Here is a 17,353-nt window from a genome sequence, read left to right as displayed (position 1 = left end):
GCATGGCAACGCTGACCTTGGCATATCTACTATGAGGATGACTCTCCATAATGTGGATGCCGTGGGCAGCATAACTCGTCCACGAGGGACGAGAGAAAGCGCCTAGTGATTTTTAACAAGCATCATAGAAAGATCTAGCTGGGGGGTTTGAGGAGGTGGCAACTTCGCAATAGACCACCAGGGGGCGCTCGTGCCATTCGCTCGGCCAATGTGACTCGTGGACCGGCAGACAAAGAGGGGGATTTGAATAAAAAGCCTTCAAAACGCAACCTCCAAATTTCCAGCCTGAGCAGCATGCGTGTAAAAATTCATGAAGATTGGATTCTGTTTCATGTATCTTTGCTTCAGTAAAAAGAAATGCAGGCGTTTTTCCGAGTGCACCTACAGCTGCCTTGACAAAGGGGCTGCCTGGTTAAACGAGGAGGGCGGGGCGTGTGGTTGACCCGGACCACTGGGAGAGGCCCGGGGTGGGTCTCTGGTGCTGAGGACAGCTCTTGTTTTGTGGGGTAGCATCCTCTACAAGCTCCAGAATAGATTGATTATGCTATTTTGAAAAACATGAGGATCGTTTTCTTTTTCTGCAGGGCTAGCAGTGGCTGTCGCGGCTGTGTCTAGCGAGTGGCAGGGATCGCAGAAGCACTTACTATTTTGCTAAAACACAGCACACTTCCTTTCTGCTCATAAAATAAAAAGGGTGAGGAAAGGCTGTTTTCAGACAGTGCAAACTCCACTGTTTTCTTGTAGTGGAGACACCCCACCCCACCCCCACCTCACCGGGCTTCTGTGCGTTTTCCAGTAGTGAGTGACAAGATGCTGATGGGCCAAGACTGCCAGAGGACCTTGGACACAAGCCAAGGCAGCTCAGTCCCTAGCAGCCGTGCCAATAACAAGTGAGGCTACCCAGGCTGGTGGAGGGGGGCTATCTGTTATCAGGTGGAGAGCAGTGGGGACCTGTGGGAAAGGGGCAGAGGGAATGAAGAACTGAAGTTCTGGGATCCTAGGTCTTCAAATAGGCTCCTCTTGACAGACTGCCCACCCAGAGGTGTTGGTGCCTATGGTGGAGTCCTTTGTATTCACCTTACAGTCCCAGCATCCAGCACAGGGTCAGCCTCTTACCGAATGAGTCTGATAGCTCTTACTGAGGAAAGGGTTGAATGCAGAGGCCGTGAGTACCCCAGGCTAGCTCTGGCTACAGCTGAGTCCGAGGATATTCCTCAGAGAGAAGTGAGGAGTGGGGGTCCTGAGAGGGGCACAGTGAGCAGAGTCCTAGAACCCAGAAGTTTGGCGGGAACCATCCTTGAGCACATCTGTGTACTGGGATGCTACTGCAGGAGCCTCTTGGGGACTCTCCTCAGGCCTTCCCTGCTTGCAGCAGCCTGCTTTCCTCTCGGCTGTTGCCATGGAAACACCAGCCTCAGGTGCTGCTGAGGGCCAGCTAGGCAGCTCAAGCTTTTTAGGACAGGCCTGAGCAAGTAAGAGGCCCTCAACTGTTCCCAAGGGAAGGCTGAACTCAGAGCAAAGGTTGTCATCTCAGAGAAAGACAGGAGGGAAAATGGCTATGATAGGGCTTTTGTCAGAGACAGGCACAAACACTTTCTCTAGGGGTAGGTGATGGTCCCCTCAGCTTGGTTTGGCTTGTAAGACACCCTGGAAGGAGCAGTATCTTGTTACCATATTCTATCCCTAGCACTTTTGGGACCCATCTGCTTGCCCAGGGTCCAGGTCTCCATTCATGGTCATTAGCCAGGCTCCCAACAGGCTACGTAGGCATTTGAGGCTCCTGATAATGGCTGGAAGGGCATCTGCAGGCCCTCAGCTAAACTCTGGTAGGCACACAGAATCAGGGGTCTTCATCCTTACATGTGGGTTGCTGGACTTCCTAAAACACTCCATCCCTGGTCCCCATCCAGGACATCCATGTGTGTACACACGGATGCTTTTCTGCCCTTATCACATCTCAGAGATACTAGGGATTGGGGGATAACAACCTCCAGTTGGCGGAGGCTCAGCTAGCTTGTTTTCTACACCCACCTCCCTTTGTAAGCTCTTGAAGAGCATGAAGTAGCTAATAGGGGCACTAGGAATGTGGAAGATGGGTAGGCCCAACATTCCCTGGGGTCCAGAAGTAGTGGCGAAACACCATGTTACTTGGGGGGGGGGGGAGAGAAGGAAATGCACCTCTCTTAATAGATCCAGCCTCAAACATCATTGGGGCAGGAAGGAGGATTCTCTAGGCATCGTGTGAAAAGCTGTCAGCACCGGCAACACCTCCACTTGCCCACCCAGCTCTACAACAACAAAGTACAAACACAAGAGCAGGCACAGGCGGGGCGAACACTTCACAATACCTTGGATTTACATAGCACCTTTTTTTTCTAGAGGGTCCTTGCCTCTGCCCCTCCATCCACAGGCACACTGAGGGAGGCTTCGGCAGCACAAATTCCTCAGTGCCCGTGGCAAAAGCAGGGAAACTGAGGCAGAGGGGACCGAGGCAGAGGCCTAGAGGTGATTTCATGCAGATTAGTGGTGTCCTGGGTTCTCTGCACTTAGCCTGGGCCCTCCCTGGGCAGGGCTGGCGTTAGCCCTGGAGACTGGAGAATGCAGCCCCTCACTGGTCATGCACTTTGTATTTCAGGATGTAGCTGTAGAAGTTGTGGTTAGCGTTCTCTAGCACCATGACATAGACTTCTTGGCAGCCAGCCGTGTTGCAGCTGCCTTCCCAGTAGCCCTCGGGGTTAAGGGTGAGGGGCCACGTGTCCTGCCCTTTCACCAGGGCTTTGGCGATACCGTGCAGCTTTAGTTTGAAGGGTATGTTGCGGTTGGCGGGAAGCACACCGGAGAGAGGCTCCAGCAGTTCATTGTCCTGCCCCCAGTTGCCGAAGCTCTCCGGGAACATAGGCCAGTTCACCTTGGTGTTGGCGCAGCACAAGAGGTAGTTGAAGACAAAGATGAAGTTACCTTGTTCTTGCCTCTTCTTCACAAAGATCTTAAGGGCAAACTTGCCAGCATGGGGCAGCTGGACTTTCAGCTCGGTCCTCTTCTCTCGGTTCAATTGAAAAATGTAGCGCCGCTGTGTCTCCTCAGTGATGGGACCGTCATCGCCATGGAGGGATGCCAGGACACTGATGCCCTCTTCCACGCCAAAGCTGATGGAGCAGCGGCCGTCGCTGGTGTGAATAATGGGGTCAGGGTGTGAGGGCTTCGTGATGCCCATCTGCTCCGAGAACCAGCTGGGGCCCACGGGCTGGTGGAGCTCAGTAGGCAGCCGGACAGAGAAGTCTACATAGTTGCACTTGAGTGTGTATTCTAGCACCGAGCTGTAGATTTCCGAGCTGCCCTTGGCGAAGATCTGCAGCTTGTGGGTGCCCATGGTTGGAGGGAAGACCTCCAGCTTCATTCCGTTCTTCCTGAGGCTCAGGAGCCCGTGCTCCTGCTTGCCGTTGAGCATGAACATGAACAGTGTTGGGGCGCGGCTCTCAATGGTCACTGTGGCTTTCCCGTTCACTGTGGAGAGGAAGTTGTGGTTAGGTGAGACGAACCCCCTGGGTGCTGGTGAATGCCTAATGCCTTTGTCTGGGTTGTGGGCTCTTGGGAAAGAGCTTAGTCTTAGGGAACATTTGGCAGAAGTGTCCTGAGCACCTCAGAAGAGGAGAATTATTGGGGACCCCAAAGGCCATTGAAGGACCCTGGCTGGCGCCTCTCTTCCACTCTGCCTCTTCTCTCCTTCCTGTATCCACCGACTCTCCCCTTTCTCTTTGCCCTGCCCCCAACCCCTCTTCTGCTTCCTTCCCATCTCTATTCTTAAAGCAACTCACAGGCACCAAGAAATATTCTTACAATATGTAGCATGAATATGCAATGGAGTTTTAGGTTAGTATAAATTAAGAAATCTGGTGTTTACATTTTTACGTCTCCCCCCCAAAAAGGCAAACTCAACTCAGCGATACGATCACAAGGGCGTTGTGGTCTGCCCCAGTCTTTCTTGTGGTTTAATGTCTCACCACAGACCTCTGTCAGACTCAGGTGCAGGAAGTGAGCTTTGAAGTGAGCAGCCATGGGCTGTCCCTTCAACAGCTGAAGCGGCCACACGTCTGTTACTTACCAGCGACCATGGAAGCTCTGCATCCAGATCAAGAATCCATGGGGAAGTGCACTGGGCAAGAGGCATCTGCTCCTCGACTCCGCCCTGGTGCACCCCCTGCCCTATCTATCCCCTTACTCCATCAGCCTGAGGTGTGGGGTGGGATCAAGGCCATCATCCCTCAGGCCACCCTAGCTGATTGTTTCTGGGAGCTCAGATCTTCTGTCTGGGGTGTATGGAGGCTTCCTGGTAGCAGAGCTGATGCTGACAGGTTGGGCTTTGATGAGAAGGGAGAGGTGGGCTGGTCAGCCTTCCTGACTCCTGCTGTGATGTGTCAAGAGTAGGAACAGGCTCTGGATCCCCAGAGAGGCACCAGAAACAATCCTTTAGGGAGAATCCTCTGAGGTCCATGACTGTGATTCTGGGATCAGGTCTTGCCCCTCAAGAGCGTACAAACACCCGGTTGCCATGGTTTTTATGTGTCAATGGACAGCAAGTGTCAGCTCAGGCCATGGAAGATAGTTAAGCTTGCTGGTCTGCTTTTCTTGGTTCACTCTAGGGCAAAGGGAGCTTCAGCCATTACTGGTACCCCACTTTGTGTACCTGTCTCTCCTTACCTGTTCTGATCATGGATGTCTCCGGGTGGGCACTTAACATGCCCTTGTTGTAGAATTCACTTTTGTGGTACATGTTGTTCTCAAACTGCCTTAGAGACTGGGGTGGTTTCAGCAGTTGCCAGTTTTTGTTGTCTGGGAAGTGGTCCTCAATGAACAGGGCGGGGTGGGTGAGGAAGTAGAATTCATTGTAGCTGGAGTAGAGGAAGACCTGGTTAGGAGCAGTGTGTAAGAGTAGGCCTGATCACTACCACCCACACCTGGCTGTCTCGCGGGGGAGCTTTGGGAAACTTTTGTCTAGCTCACCCAACAACTGGATTGGGCGTTGCTGACAACAGAAGCTTGTCCGCAGGACGATCTGTGGGCCTAATGTGGGTACTGGAGACTCTTCGGTGGCTGTGTGCAGACCCTGGGGCCACACAGGATCTGAGGTCCCTTCTGAGACAAGGCCACAGCATGAACTCAGGGCCTGCTCTCAGAGCCTTGGGATGTTATGGATAGGGTGAGGTAGAAAGGACGGCTCTCTTTGTGTTTAACTCCCAAAAGTAGTTTGAAAGGACCAAAAGCACGATTCGTGGAGCAGGTGCGGACAGAGAGAGCATGGGGAGGTAGGGAGGGGAGGGGCCAGGGTTCTAGTTCTAGTTGCACTGGACCCTTCTTGTCCCTGTGCCTGGGGGAGGGAGGGGTGCAGTGGGGGAGCTTTTGTAGCTCCTTAGGGCTGGTCAGAGACAGAGACAAAGAGAAGAAAGGAGACAGCCTGGGCTTGGAAGGCTTTGCCCCGCCTAAGGGGGGCACTGTTGAGAGTAACAGCTGTGTGTAGCTGAGCATGGGGGGCCAAGGTTTCACTTGCACACATTGCGGGGGGGGGGACAGTCAGTTTCCCAAATAAAAGGGGACCAAGGCTGCCAAGGGACATCACGACCCATAATAATGCCATGCTTGGCTGAAGGCTAAGTTCAGGGTTGGCCAAGCCTTAGAGGATGGACCGTGGTCCAGTCTGTGCTGTGAGGACTCAAGTGGCTCAGCCCCACCTATAGCTCTCTTTTCTGCCAACTGTGTCCTTCTTCTTCTTCTAGGAAATGGAGGAGAAGATGGAGCATGTAGGCACCATAGCTGCTGACACTAAGGCTCCCTAGTCTTGTCCCTCCTCAAGTAGCCTGGGGCAAACTGGAGGGACTCCTGGATTTAGCTGCAAGGACTCATGGAGAGTCAGAGGAGTCACAGAAGGGTGAGGGTGACGAGAAAGTTCGGCTCCTTGCAAGTGGCCTGGAACCAGCTTTAGGGAAGGTGGGTGTAGCTAAGCAAGACTGTCCAACCTTCCTCTCCCTCTTGGCCCTTCCCTTCTCCCAGATACATCCCTTCTTCAACCTTGTCCCCACCCTACACACAGACAAGACACTGGCAAAACTGAGTTTCGTACTTACAGGAAGGTGAATTTGGAGGTGGTGGTGTCCACTAGGCCACTGCCCCAGGTGCTGTCCACCAGGTGCCAACGACCCTCAAGGTACACAGCATTCCAGGCGTGGTCAAACTCTCCAGAGAAGCTTTGGCCTGTCTGGTAGCCAAAGCCCTTGGAGTAGCCAGGCACGGTGACACACTGCACACCAGCAACCCTGGGGGTGGAACATGGGTCTGAGAAAGGGTTTGAGTGCTGGTGTGTGTGGACAGGAATGCATAGAGCTGGCAGGCCCTGCCTGTGCAGACTGACTGCAGCCCTATTGTTTGCTACTCCCCTGAGACTCTTCAGCTCACGTCTGAAGTATCTCCCCAGGGCCTGCTTGACATGATCTGATGCACAGCGGACGGCCTCAAGAATGCAGGGAGACGGAGATGTTCTTGGAGGAAAACCAACGTGACAGAAAGAGCTGCACACAGAGGCTGGAGGGCACGGTAGGGAGGGCAGAAGGTAGTCGAGACCTCATTCCTGCTGTTTCCTTCTGCATGGGTTTGGGAAGGCAGGCAAACTGGTGTGTCCAGAACTAACCTAGGAGAACGGGCTGGCTGCCAGGAGACCTGACCAGCATTTTGGACTTCATGAGGAAGGGACAGAAAGCACCATGGTGCATTAATATCTTTCACTGACTCCCTGCATAAGCCACTGCATTGGCTAGATTTGTGTCACCTTGACACAAGCTAGAGTCATCGGAGGACAGAGCCTCAATTGAGAAAATGCCTCCATAAGATTGGGCTGTAGGCAAGATCGTAGGGCGTTTTCTTAATTCATGACTAATAGGGGGAGGGCCCGGGCCATTGTGGGAGGAAACACCCCTGGGCTAATAGTCTTGGGTTTCTGTAAAAAGCAGACTGAGCAAGCCATGGGGAGCAATCCAATAAGCAGCACTCTTCCATGGTCTCTGCACTGGCTTCTGTCTCCAGATTCCTATCCTGTTTGAGTTCCTGTCCTGACTTCCGTCAGTGATGAACAGGGATGTGGAAACATGAGCTGAAATATACCGTTTCCTCCCCAAGTTGCTTCGGTCATGGTGTTTCATCACAGTAATAGTTACCCTAACTAAGACAGCTCCCATTTTGAAGTCTCTTCTGCTCTGTGAGACTGGCTAGCCCTGGCTTTGGAGTCTTTTTGACAGGGTATCCCCATGGCATGCAGCAAAGCAGGTATCACTTTGGGGAAAGTTGAACTGTGGGGGATGGGTGCCAGTCACTTTTGGAGACCTCATAAAACCAGGTCTGGGCTGTGGCCAACACTCTAAGGCTGAATCAGCAAGTCCCCTGAAGGCCCTGCCCTCCCCACATCCACTGCCCCCCCCTCCAGCAGCCCCTCCCTAACAGGTCTATTGACAAATGGACAGAACCAGTCTGACCTACATGGTGCTGCTGGTCCTGGTGCTGCTGAATCGCCCCGCCCCAATACCTTTCTTGGATTTGTGAAAGCCACTATAATAAATTCACAAGTCTGCTCAGTCCTGGATGCCCACAGTGATTCTTCAAAGGAACCCCATTTACACCCCAACAGCTGCCCCACCCTCCACACAGTGCTGACCCTGAGCATCTCTCTGATGCCCCCATCGGGTAGCAGGGCCTGGTCACCCTCAGGATGTATCAGGTCTGCATCCCCATCACATTAAACAACAGGGTCTTAGACTAATGGGGTAAAAAGATCATGAATTTACTGTGAGGCTAGGGAGAGGTTTCCCCATGAAGATGAGTTTTTAGCCAGCATTTAGTAGAATGCCACATAATATTCTCGATCTACACCGCATCATTTGTTGGGACACTGGGGCACATGTGGTAGCACGGAAAGGAAGCGATTCTCACTTCTCACGTTTGCTTCACATGCAGACAATGATGGCATGTCACCACATCCACTGTAACCCTCCTCTCCCTGCGGAAGCACGCTGAGGCCACTCACACTGAGACTCCTTACAGGGGAAGACATGTGGTGGTCCCTGTTGAGGCTTGGTCTGTTGCTATGTATTGCCATGCTGAGTACTGGCCCCCAAGGTCTGGTTGCCTCCAGAGATGAGGAAATCCTCTCGTACACCAAGCAACCAAGCGATGCTATGTAACAGCCCCCTCCAAGTTACCCCTGATTGGTCAATAAAGATGCCTACAGCCTGTAGCTAGGCAGAAGAGAGGTAGGCAGGTTTTGGTTTTCGGGCTTGGAGACTGAAGCAGAGACCACAAAGAGAGAGGAGGGGAGAGAAGAAAAAAGAAGACACCATGAGGCAGGCTGAACATGAGCACATGGTCATGAGGGCTGGAGTAGGAATGGTGGGGAGTGGGGGCAAGTCAAATGATGTCTCAGGGCTATTGACAGGGAAGCAGACAAAACAGCACAGGGGGTTGATGTCTGCTCAGCTCTAGTGCTGTTAAGGCTTGTTTTAAATATAAAGGTTTTGTGTCTTTTATTTGGGGACTATATGGTCAAGGGCGAGGAAGAAGTCATCAATTAAATTTTACCACAACAGGTCCCTGCCCTTCTGCACACACTGTCAAAGAGGCATTAGGCCTCCAGGGCTTCCTAGGGAATCTCATGAGATTATAGCAGCCAAGCCCTGTGAAAATATTTCAGGAGCACTTGGGGACATCCCGTTGACAAACACCAAGAGTAGCTAGACCCTGGTGGGAGGATTTTTCTGCTGGTGATGGTCCAAAATGAGTCCCAGAACAGAAGGTCTTCCTGGGGCAGGAAGCCATGGCAGACAGTCTCTCTGAATGTAAATATATGTATGCATGGGGAATGAGGGCAGGGATGGGTGGGAGAGATTCTTGATCCCTTGGAAATGGGATCATAGGTGGCTTTATTTCTTTAAATTCCTCTGCATCTTAATTTTTTTTTTTTTTTTTTTGGAGGGGGCTGAAGGTCAGGCGCAGAGTGCTTGCCTTTTGTGCAAGAACCAAGACTCTGTCTCCAGTACTGTAAAAAAAAAAAAAAAAAAAAAAAAAAAGAGGGGAGGGAGTACAACATTTTAAAATATGATTATGTGTTAGTTTTAGGATTGGGAAAATCTATACACACAACTTGTTATATTCTTCAGTGTTGCTCAAAAACACCGTGTATATGAACTTCAGTCTGGTGTGGAGGGCAAAGGAAAGTCCCCGGAACCTTCATGTTTGCAAACAGCTCACTTCACAGGAAAGCAAGCGGTAAGTGGAACGCTGGGGTCTGGATTGTTGTCTGGTGCTTGCTCTCTGCTCAGAGCATCAGGACCAAGGAGGGAAGGAGGAACAGTCAGCATTCACATCACCTCTGGGTGCTGGAGAGAACTGGGCTCTCCCATAGGCAGACTGTGTCTCCTCCTCCTGGGAGAACCTTGTTCTTCCACCCAGGAGGAGCAAGTGAGGAAGGGTCTTGCCCAGCCCAGGAAGGAGTCCTAGGAGGAAGAAAGGATGAGTGACATGTACCCATATTGCTCCAAGCTGGAATGGGTGGCCACAGGGTGCAGCCAGGATATCAGGACTCTATTGCTACCTTTAACAGTCACCTGCAGTGACCTTGCCAGGCTCATTGTGTGCTAAAAAGGATGGTTGGCATTAAGTGATCTCCAGGGGGTGATTCTCCTCTGACGGACCGAGGAGAAGGAGAAAGGGCCGTGGGGAATGCCTGTGGCAGAACTAAGATGAAACATGAAATCAGCTGTATGTTTCTGCATTGCTGGAATATGGCATGGAGATATTTTATTACCTGGCAGCTATGTGTAAGACGAATTGGACAGAAGTCACAATGTAAAGTGTTGTCAATAATCCATATATATATGGATTCATATATATATGAATTCACAGGCATAAAACAATGATTGTAGAATTATCTATCCAGCCTCTCTACCTCCTGATCATATATATCATGATCCATGACCCTTTCATGTCATTGAAAGAGCTCTGATCACACAAATGCTGTGCCAAGCACAGGAGCAGGCACTGTGTGTGGGGGAAGGTGGGGGACAGCACATGACACACAATGAACCACACAGTAAGAGCTTGTTCCAAGACAAGGCTCAGTGGCTGCCTCATGCTTGTGGAAGCAGGAGGATCTGTGGACTGTCAGTGAAGCACCAGACTAAAGCAGAAAAGTGTTGAAGAAGGTATCTCAGCTGAGGCGTGTTTCCACCTGCTGAGTAGCTCGGCTAGTCAGCCCCAAACATAGCCCAAGGCCGTTCGTCTGTTTAACAACCTTAGGCTGCAGAATCCTAATTGCATCTGAGAGTCCTGACAGCACCACTGTTGGTGCACCAGCACAGGGAGGATGTGCATCTGAAGTTGCAAAGCCAACTCACATGCAGGACTCATGAGCACACCTTCAGAGACACCCATCATCAGGAGAAACCTGCAGCCCATCCCCAACCAATGCCCTGAGGCTTTGGAAGAACACCTGGCCTTCCCCTGGAGCCTGGTGAATATGCACTGTGCAGAGGGTGGGCAAATGGAAGGTAGCATTATCATCAAGTGACCTCGGCTGGCTTCTGAAGATACTTTGGCTTCCATGAGTACTTGTCACTTACCAAAGATCTGAGTGTACCAGCTTGCTGTGGTGTGTCCCCATGAATGAGGAGTTGACCGGTCCAGACCATGGTGGTTGTTTGATACAGATATGGTCCAGGCCCTGCCACAGGAGCTGTGTGATACATCTATAGCCTGAGAACAGCTGGTAGTATGGGTGAGGGGCTGGGCAGGCAGAGACACACTGCACACAGCAGCCTTTGACCATGGTAAATGAAACATCCTTTTCTTTCAGTATCTTGTTGAAAGAGTGTGATTTCTTAGCAGGGTGTAAGCAATGGCATCTCTCTCAATGCATGGACTTGATTTCTTGATTTCTGTCCTTGCTACACATCTGTCCACCTCTGGCTTTGTGAGACATGATCTCAGAGGTCTCACGTCTAACTGTGGTTCCAGAGAGAAAGGCTACCTGACTTGGGGACATACAGCCAGCTAACGTAAAACTAGGGTATAGCAATCCTGGGGTACAGCAATCCTGAGACACAGTCTGAGAACTTTTTGAATTATGCCAGGACTTTCTCAGACCAACATTCTGTTTTAGTTTTTGTGTCGGTGGTATAGAGTGAAATGAGGAGATGATCAGTGATGGAATTCAAGCTTGCATCCTCCTTCCGTGTATCTATAAGGGAGGGGGAGTTTAGGTGTCCCTTTCAGAGGTCTTACATGGCAAAGCCAGCACTGACAATAATTAAATTATTTCAGTCAGCTCTAGGGATGCAGGTCTTTAGTTCTAGCTACTGGGGAAGCTGAGGTAGGAAAGCTACAAGTAGAAATCCTTCCTGAGTTGTAGAGTGAGTTGATGATCAGCCTGGTTAACTCAGAGAGACACTGTCTCAAAATAAAACCTTAACAGAGAGCTGCAGATGCAGCTCAGGGATTGAGTTCTTAGCAGGCTAGCATATATGAGAGTCTGGGTTCAGTCTCCAGTACTGCTGAAAAAGAAGAAAAAAAGACTATCTAGCTCCTGGAGAGTCTGCATCTCCCTAGAGGCCTGGACGGCCACTATGGTCAGATTGAGCACCAGCAGCTATCTAAGCAGGCATGCCTCTGTTCTTACTCTTTATGACACTAGAAGATGTCAACGGAAGATGGATGGAAATGCAGCTGATGTATGCTTGGTGACAACCAGCCTGCTCAGCGTCAAAGCCTCAAACTGGTAATAAACCCCCGGTTATCTCAAATCTCTGGAAAATCTGCTAGCTGGTGTTATTGGGGCTGTGATTGCAGTGGGGAGAGAATTTACTGCAGGCTGACTCAGTGGCAGGAGCCTGGGGAATTAACCTTGGCCCCTGCAAGGAGATTAGGCAGAATCAATTAAGACTATGGACAATCGAGGCGGAAGACAGACTTACTGCTCAACGATAGAAAGTCAGAAAGAATCTGGACCGGCAATTACACAGGGGAGGAGAGAACTAACAAAACACACCATGTCGGAAACGTAGGAAAGACAAGAGGGAAACGAATAATGCCTGGAAATATCTAAGTCCTTACCAAACTACTTTATCAAATTAGTCTTTAATGAGACCATGGCAAGGAAGCAGAGTATTAGGCAGGGCTTCCGAGGACGGTTCTTCCTAAGAGGCCACCCTGGCAGTCCACAGACTAAATCAGTAGGTGTGAATTGCATGTCTGCAATTATTAAGGAATCAGCTAATGAATTTACCAAATGATTGGCATTTACTTCGGGGGTGAAGGAGTCGAGGGAGGCCATGCATGAATGGGTTACTGCTCTTTAAGGCAACACTTAGTTCACTGAACTCTGAACAAGAGTTAAGTGTCCCAGGCAGTGCAAGGAATTTTATGCACAGTCATCGATAGGTTGAGACTAACTTTAACTGAGGTAAAGCGTTGGGGTGTGTTTTACTGATGAGCCGCAGGGCAGGATGTGGCCATTGTTAGGCATCTGGACCAGGTCAAGGAGCTGACAGTTTCAATCAAGGCAAGCGTCAGTTTTCTGAATCTATGTGGGTGGGCTGGCAGAGTCAGTAAGAAAGTTCCACAAAAATGCTCCTATAGAGATAGGGCAAGTTTAAAAAAAAATAGCATTTCTGAAGTCAGCTGAGTGACACCTCCAAGTGGCATGTTGCCTCCTTTCAACCGTTCTACTGTTCTGCCATGAAAGCAGTACGCTCCCTAAAATACGGATGAAGAAACTGAGGCTGGCAAAGGTTGCTACCTTACCAAAATGAGCAAAACTCATAAGTGGTCAGTTAAGGATGGGGGTCCTGGTCTCTCTGGCTGAACTAGTGACACTTCTACAGTGAGCCAGGAGGTTCAGGAGACACACAGACTCTCTTGTAAGACTCACGGCTGCTGTGGCTACCTGCAGGAGTCCTGTACTGAGGAGGCGGAGCTGATGATTCCATCAGGGATGGGGGAGGGGCTCATGAGGCCCCACCCCTTTCTGGGAAACTGTAGGCAGTTAATGATTGCTGGGGGAGGGAGAGTCAAATTTCTCAGTGGTAAGTCGCCCTTGTTTAATAATCCCTGCTCTTGCCGGCACTTGGGAGGCAGAGGCAGGCGGATTTCTGAGTTCAAGGCTAGCCTGGTACAGAGTGAGTTCCAGGACAGCCAGGGCAACACAGAGAAACCCTGTAATGAAAAACCAAAAAAACAAAACAAAACAAAACAAAACAAAACAAAAACAAAAACCCTGCTCTTGCAGACAATCCTAGTACAATACAATGGTCCCTCCACTTGAAAGTAGGAGTGGGGGAGTCTGTTGGGAAGAAAGGGTTCAGTGGGAGGGGGAGGAGCTGAGGGGACCATGGGGGATACATTCAAAGGGCATCATATGCATATGAAATTGTGAAAGAATGAATTAATTAAGAAAAAAATCCAGGGGCTGGAGAGATGGCTCAGTGGTTAAGAGCACTGACTGCTCTTTCAGAGGTCCTGAGTTCAATTCCCAAAAACCACATGGTAGCTTACAACCATCTGTAATGGGATCTGATACCTTCTTCTGAAGGTAGCTACAGTGTACTCCTATACATAAAATAAAATAAAATAAATAATTCTTAAAAAAAGATAAACCTTAAAAAATACCATCATGAGGAGAAAAAAAAAAGAAAAAGAAAAAAGAAATCCAAGTGTTTTCAAATTTACAAATTCCTGTGAAAACAAGCACATTCTGAAAGATGCCAGGCAGGCACTGAAACCCGGTGGTGTTCTGTTATTTAAAAGAAAACACACAAGTCTGCCAGGCATATCCTTCCTGCTACTTCTCTCCATTCTGGAAATGCCTACTAAAGGCCTACTGTGTGTAAATGCCTACTGAGGGCCTACTGTGTGGAAGAATCTGGGCCAGATGTTCTCAGAGAGGCAGAAAAAGGGAGGGGAGTAAGACACCGGAAGAAAGGAGCACAGAGAGAACTGTGCCAAGAACAAGCCAGGGAAGGGACATGGGCGTCACTATCGCGACTGCCACGTGTGGGGGATTAGGAGCCAATGTTTTGCAGATTATGCACAGTGAGCATTGTTAATTCAAAAGAGTTATTAGTGGGCTGACAAGATGGCTCAGTGAGTAAAAGCACTTGCCTCCAAGCCTGGTGACCCGAGTTTCATTCCCTCATGCTACAGAGAGAGAGAGCTGACTTTTGAAAGTTGACCTCTGACCTTCACACGAATGCTATGACATGTATATGCCCCCACCCCCAGAGAGGCAGAGACATCACTAACTAATTAACTAAATGTAATAGAGATAAAAATGATTAGCAGAACAGTTGCCGCACACCTGTCATCCCAGCACTTAGGCCAGCCTCGGCCACACAGTGAATTTAAAGCCAGCCTGAGCTACATAGCTAGACTGTCTCAAGCACCATGGAAGGATAAAGCTTAGTGATAGATTGTTTGTTTTCCCTGGGAAAGGCCCCAGGCTTCATTCCTCAGCATCACCTGAAATAAAGAGCTATGAGATGAAAACCTATGACAACACACACAAGTTAGCAGACAAGGTCTGATGTCTAAGATGGGGAGGAGGTTCAGGGTGGATGGGGCCTAGAGAAGTGTGAGGAAAGCAGAAGTGTGAGTGTTGCCTCGAGGTGCAGAGCCAGCAGATGGCTGAGGTCAGGCTTTGGAGGACTTTGGAAGACACTGGGAACCCAGGGACAGGGAGGCCCAAAGGCAATGGGGTGCCTGGCCCTGGGGGACTGGGAATGCCACTGGGAACATGGAGGAGTAGAAGGCACTGCTCAGGGGAGAAGATGGGTCATCCACAATGGGTCCTGTCCAAGTTGCCTCTGAGTTTAAGGTCCCAGAGATAGGAAGTGGAGTTTGGAGCAGGGAGCTGGGCAGGAGGGCTATCCATGTATTTGCCCATACCTGGAAGTGGTAATACATGGTTGGGAGGCACTGGAGTACAGGCCAAGAATGGGTTGTGTGCATCTCAAGACAGGGTGCACACAAGTGCACACAAGGCCACAGGGGGTTAGCAGCACAACACTAAGTCACGCCAGCTGCTTGCCTGTGGATCATCTGTGATGAGATTTGGTTTGATACTGCCACCTGCAGTACTGATAGGAGGACACTGGGTGTCTGAGACCTACTCACAGCTTTTCAGAGACATAGCCACTCATTCACTTTCTGGTGAGCCTCCAGGGTTTCCTGGTTGTTCCCTAGGAGAACCCAGGAGACTTCAAAAAGGGGAGTGGTAAGGATTAGTCTGACTCCTCTGGACTTGAGACTGTCTAGATGTTACTGGGTGTAGCGTGGCCTATTCTCCCACATAGGCATAGGCCTGTATATGGGTCATAGCGCTGAGAATGGGGCCCAAAGGCACAGAGAACCACTACCTGGTTACTGAGTTTTCCTACCAATGGATCTTTCCAGGCATGCCCCCCCCCCCAAAGGACAGCCTCTCATAGTCCCCTTGGCATCAGCAGCCACTGTCCTCTGGCTTCCAGGACTGCCATTCTTTTAACCTTCATCTGCACAGTGAAGGGAGAAGGCAGAAAAGGGGCCTTTTATAACCAAATTATCTTTGCGCATTCATCTGCCATTATGTTAATGCATGGCGAAGCCCGGCAGATGGTCCAAAGTCAATTACACTGGTGTTAAAAAGGGAGAAATTGACCTTTTCAGGACTCACTTGGATTCCCAAGCAGAGTTTGAAAACTCAAGCTCCAGACCTGGCATGGGGGCAGAGGCACAGAGGGACAGGAAGAGAAGAAAGAAGGACGCAGTCGGGTGACAGCCCGGGGACTCTTGCCTATCACAGGCTGTCTCTCATACCTGCACATCCTCTCAAAGAGGCCGGCGTAACCGTCACAGTTGGTCTTCTGGGTCCTCAGGATGTCAGTGGGTTTGAAGGCCTGGCGGTCCTTCTCCTGGGCAGCCTCTACGTCGTACTCTGGAGGACAGAGGAGGTGGCTGTGAGCAAGCAAGGCTCCCAGGTGTGGGAGGATGTCTCAAAGAGGAAGGGAAAGCCACAGAGCCCATAGCATGGCCTCCACCCGCACGCAGCTGTGCTCAGGAGGAAACGGTGGCATGAACAGAAACAGGACCCCAACCTAGCCAGATGTGGTCACCTTTTGTGTAGGTGGCAAAAGGGACATCGAGGCCAAAGCAGAGAGGACCACCTGGCCCCCATGGTGCACACCTTTAATCCCAGAGGTGGGCAGACAGCTCTCTGTAAGTTCAAGGACTGCCTGGTCTACATAGAGAGTTCCAGGCCAGCCAGGGTTACCTTATGAAACCTTGTCTAGGAGGGGAAAAAACTGGTGGTGGTGTAGGTGAGGGGGCAGCCTCCTTCACTCCTAGGGTGAGTACATTTTCTAAGTTGCACCTGGAGGACAAAAGAGGGGCCTTGGGGAATCCAGGTGGGACACTGGCTATTCTTCATGTCAAAGGACCAAGGGTCCACCCCACTACTCTGTCAGCCACTATCTCTCTCATTTGCAGGCTTCAGCAAGGGGTAGCAGGTCTTTGGCAAACCCCTCTGTGACTTGTCAGGACCTGGTGAGATTCCCAAAACTGTCTCACAGACAGCGGTGGGCAGCTGCTCAGGCCCAGGTCCCCGAAATGACTCTGAGAACCCTGGGAATAGTTAGAAGCCAGTGGCCGAGGACACAGGTAGGGCAGCAGGAGACAGGGAGATGAACACCTGCCCTTGTTGGCACTTGTCTTAGGACTTTCTTGTGTTGCTACTGTTCTTCATACAGCTGTGCCCTCCTCAGCCTGTGGCCACCCTCTTGGAGATGGCCATCCCGGGTTCTCATCTTTGTAGAGTGGGCTTACGAGGAATTCTGGACCCAGGGAGCGCAGCTTCTGGGTGAAGGCCCAGGTTAGGAGGGCGGTTTTCACCTTCCTTGGTTAGTCTTTGGTTACTTCAGGCACTGCTCTTGAGAGCTCCTGACCTAGCTCTTCACTGTGATGAATCAACAGAAGCAGGAATCTGAAGGAAGGCGCATCCAGGGTTTCCAGTGCCACCCCCCTGTGGCATACCTATATGGTGGCAGATCCAGATCCAGATGGCTCTGACCCTTTCCAGATCACTGTGGGCTTCCTGGAGCAAGTCGCTCACCAGCTCATTCAGACCACTCTTGACTGTCACCTGGGAGCAGAAAGATCAGACTCTATTGGGGCCAAGAGAAGATGGGAGTGTAACACCCATCAACTGTGCCCAGCTACTCTTCTTCAGTCAGGAAGCTGGAGCAGGGCCCAAGAGGGCAGAGGCTATCTGGGGGTAAATAGTGTGGAGGTA

General features: G+C 50.6%; 1 protein-coding gene across 1 annotated transcript in view; it reads right to left on the bottom strand.

Annotated features, from left to right (window-relative positions):
- Nucleotides 1-2,333: 2,333 nt before the first annotated feature.
- Ky (kyphoscoliosis peptidase) overlaps nt 2,334-17,353 on the bottom strand; it is a 35,381-nt gene continuing 20,361 nt past the window's right edge. The window contains exons 7-11 of the mRNA XM_034525051.2: nt 17,095-17,203; nt 15,883-16,000; nt 6,120-6,308; nt 4,699-4,889; nt 2,334-3,504 (exon numbers count right to left, since the gene is read on the bottom strand). Coding sequence (XP_034380942.1) covers nt 2,609-3,504; nt 4,699-4,889; nt 6,120-6,308; nt 15,883-16,000; nt 17,095-17,203 — 1,503 coding nt within the window. The 3' untranslated portion in view covers nt 2,334-2,608. The remainder of the gene's footprint in view (nt 3,505-4,698; nt 4,890-6,119; nt 6,309-15,882; nt 16,001-17,094; nt 17,204-17,353) is intronic.

The sequence above is a fragment of the Arvicanthis niloticus genome, chromosome 21 (genome assembly GCF_011762505.2).
Source record: "Arvicanthis niloticus isolate mArvNil1 chromosome 21, mArvNil1.pat.X, whole genome shotgun sequence".
NCBI lineage: Eukaryota > Metazoa > Chordata > Mammalia > Rodentia > Muridae > Arvicanthis > Arvicanthis niloticus.
This window is presented reverse-complemented; position numbering and strand designations above follow the sequence as displayed.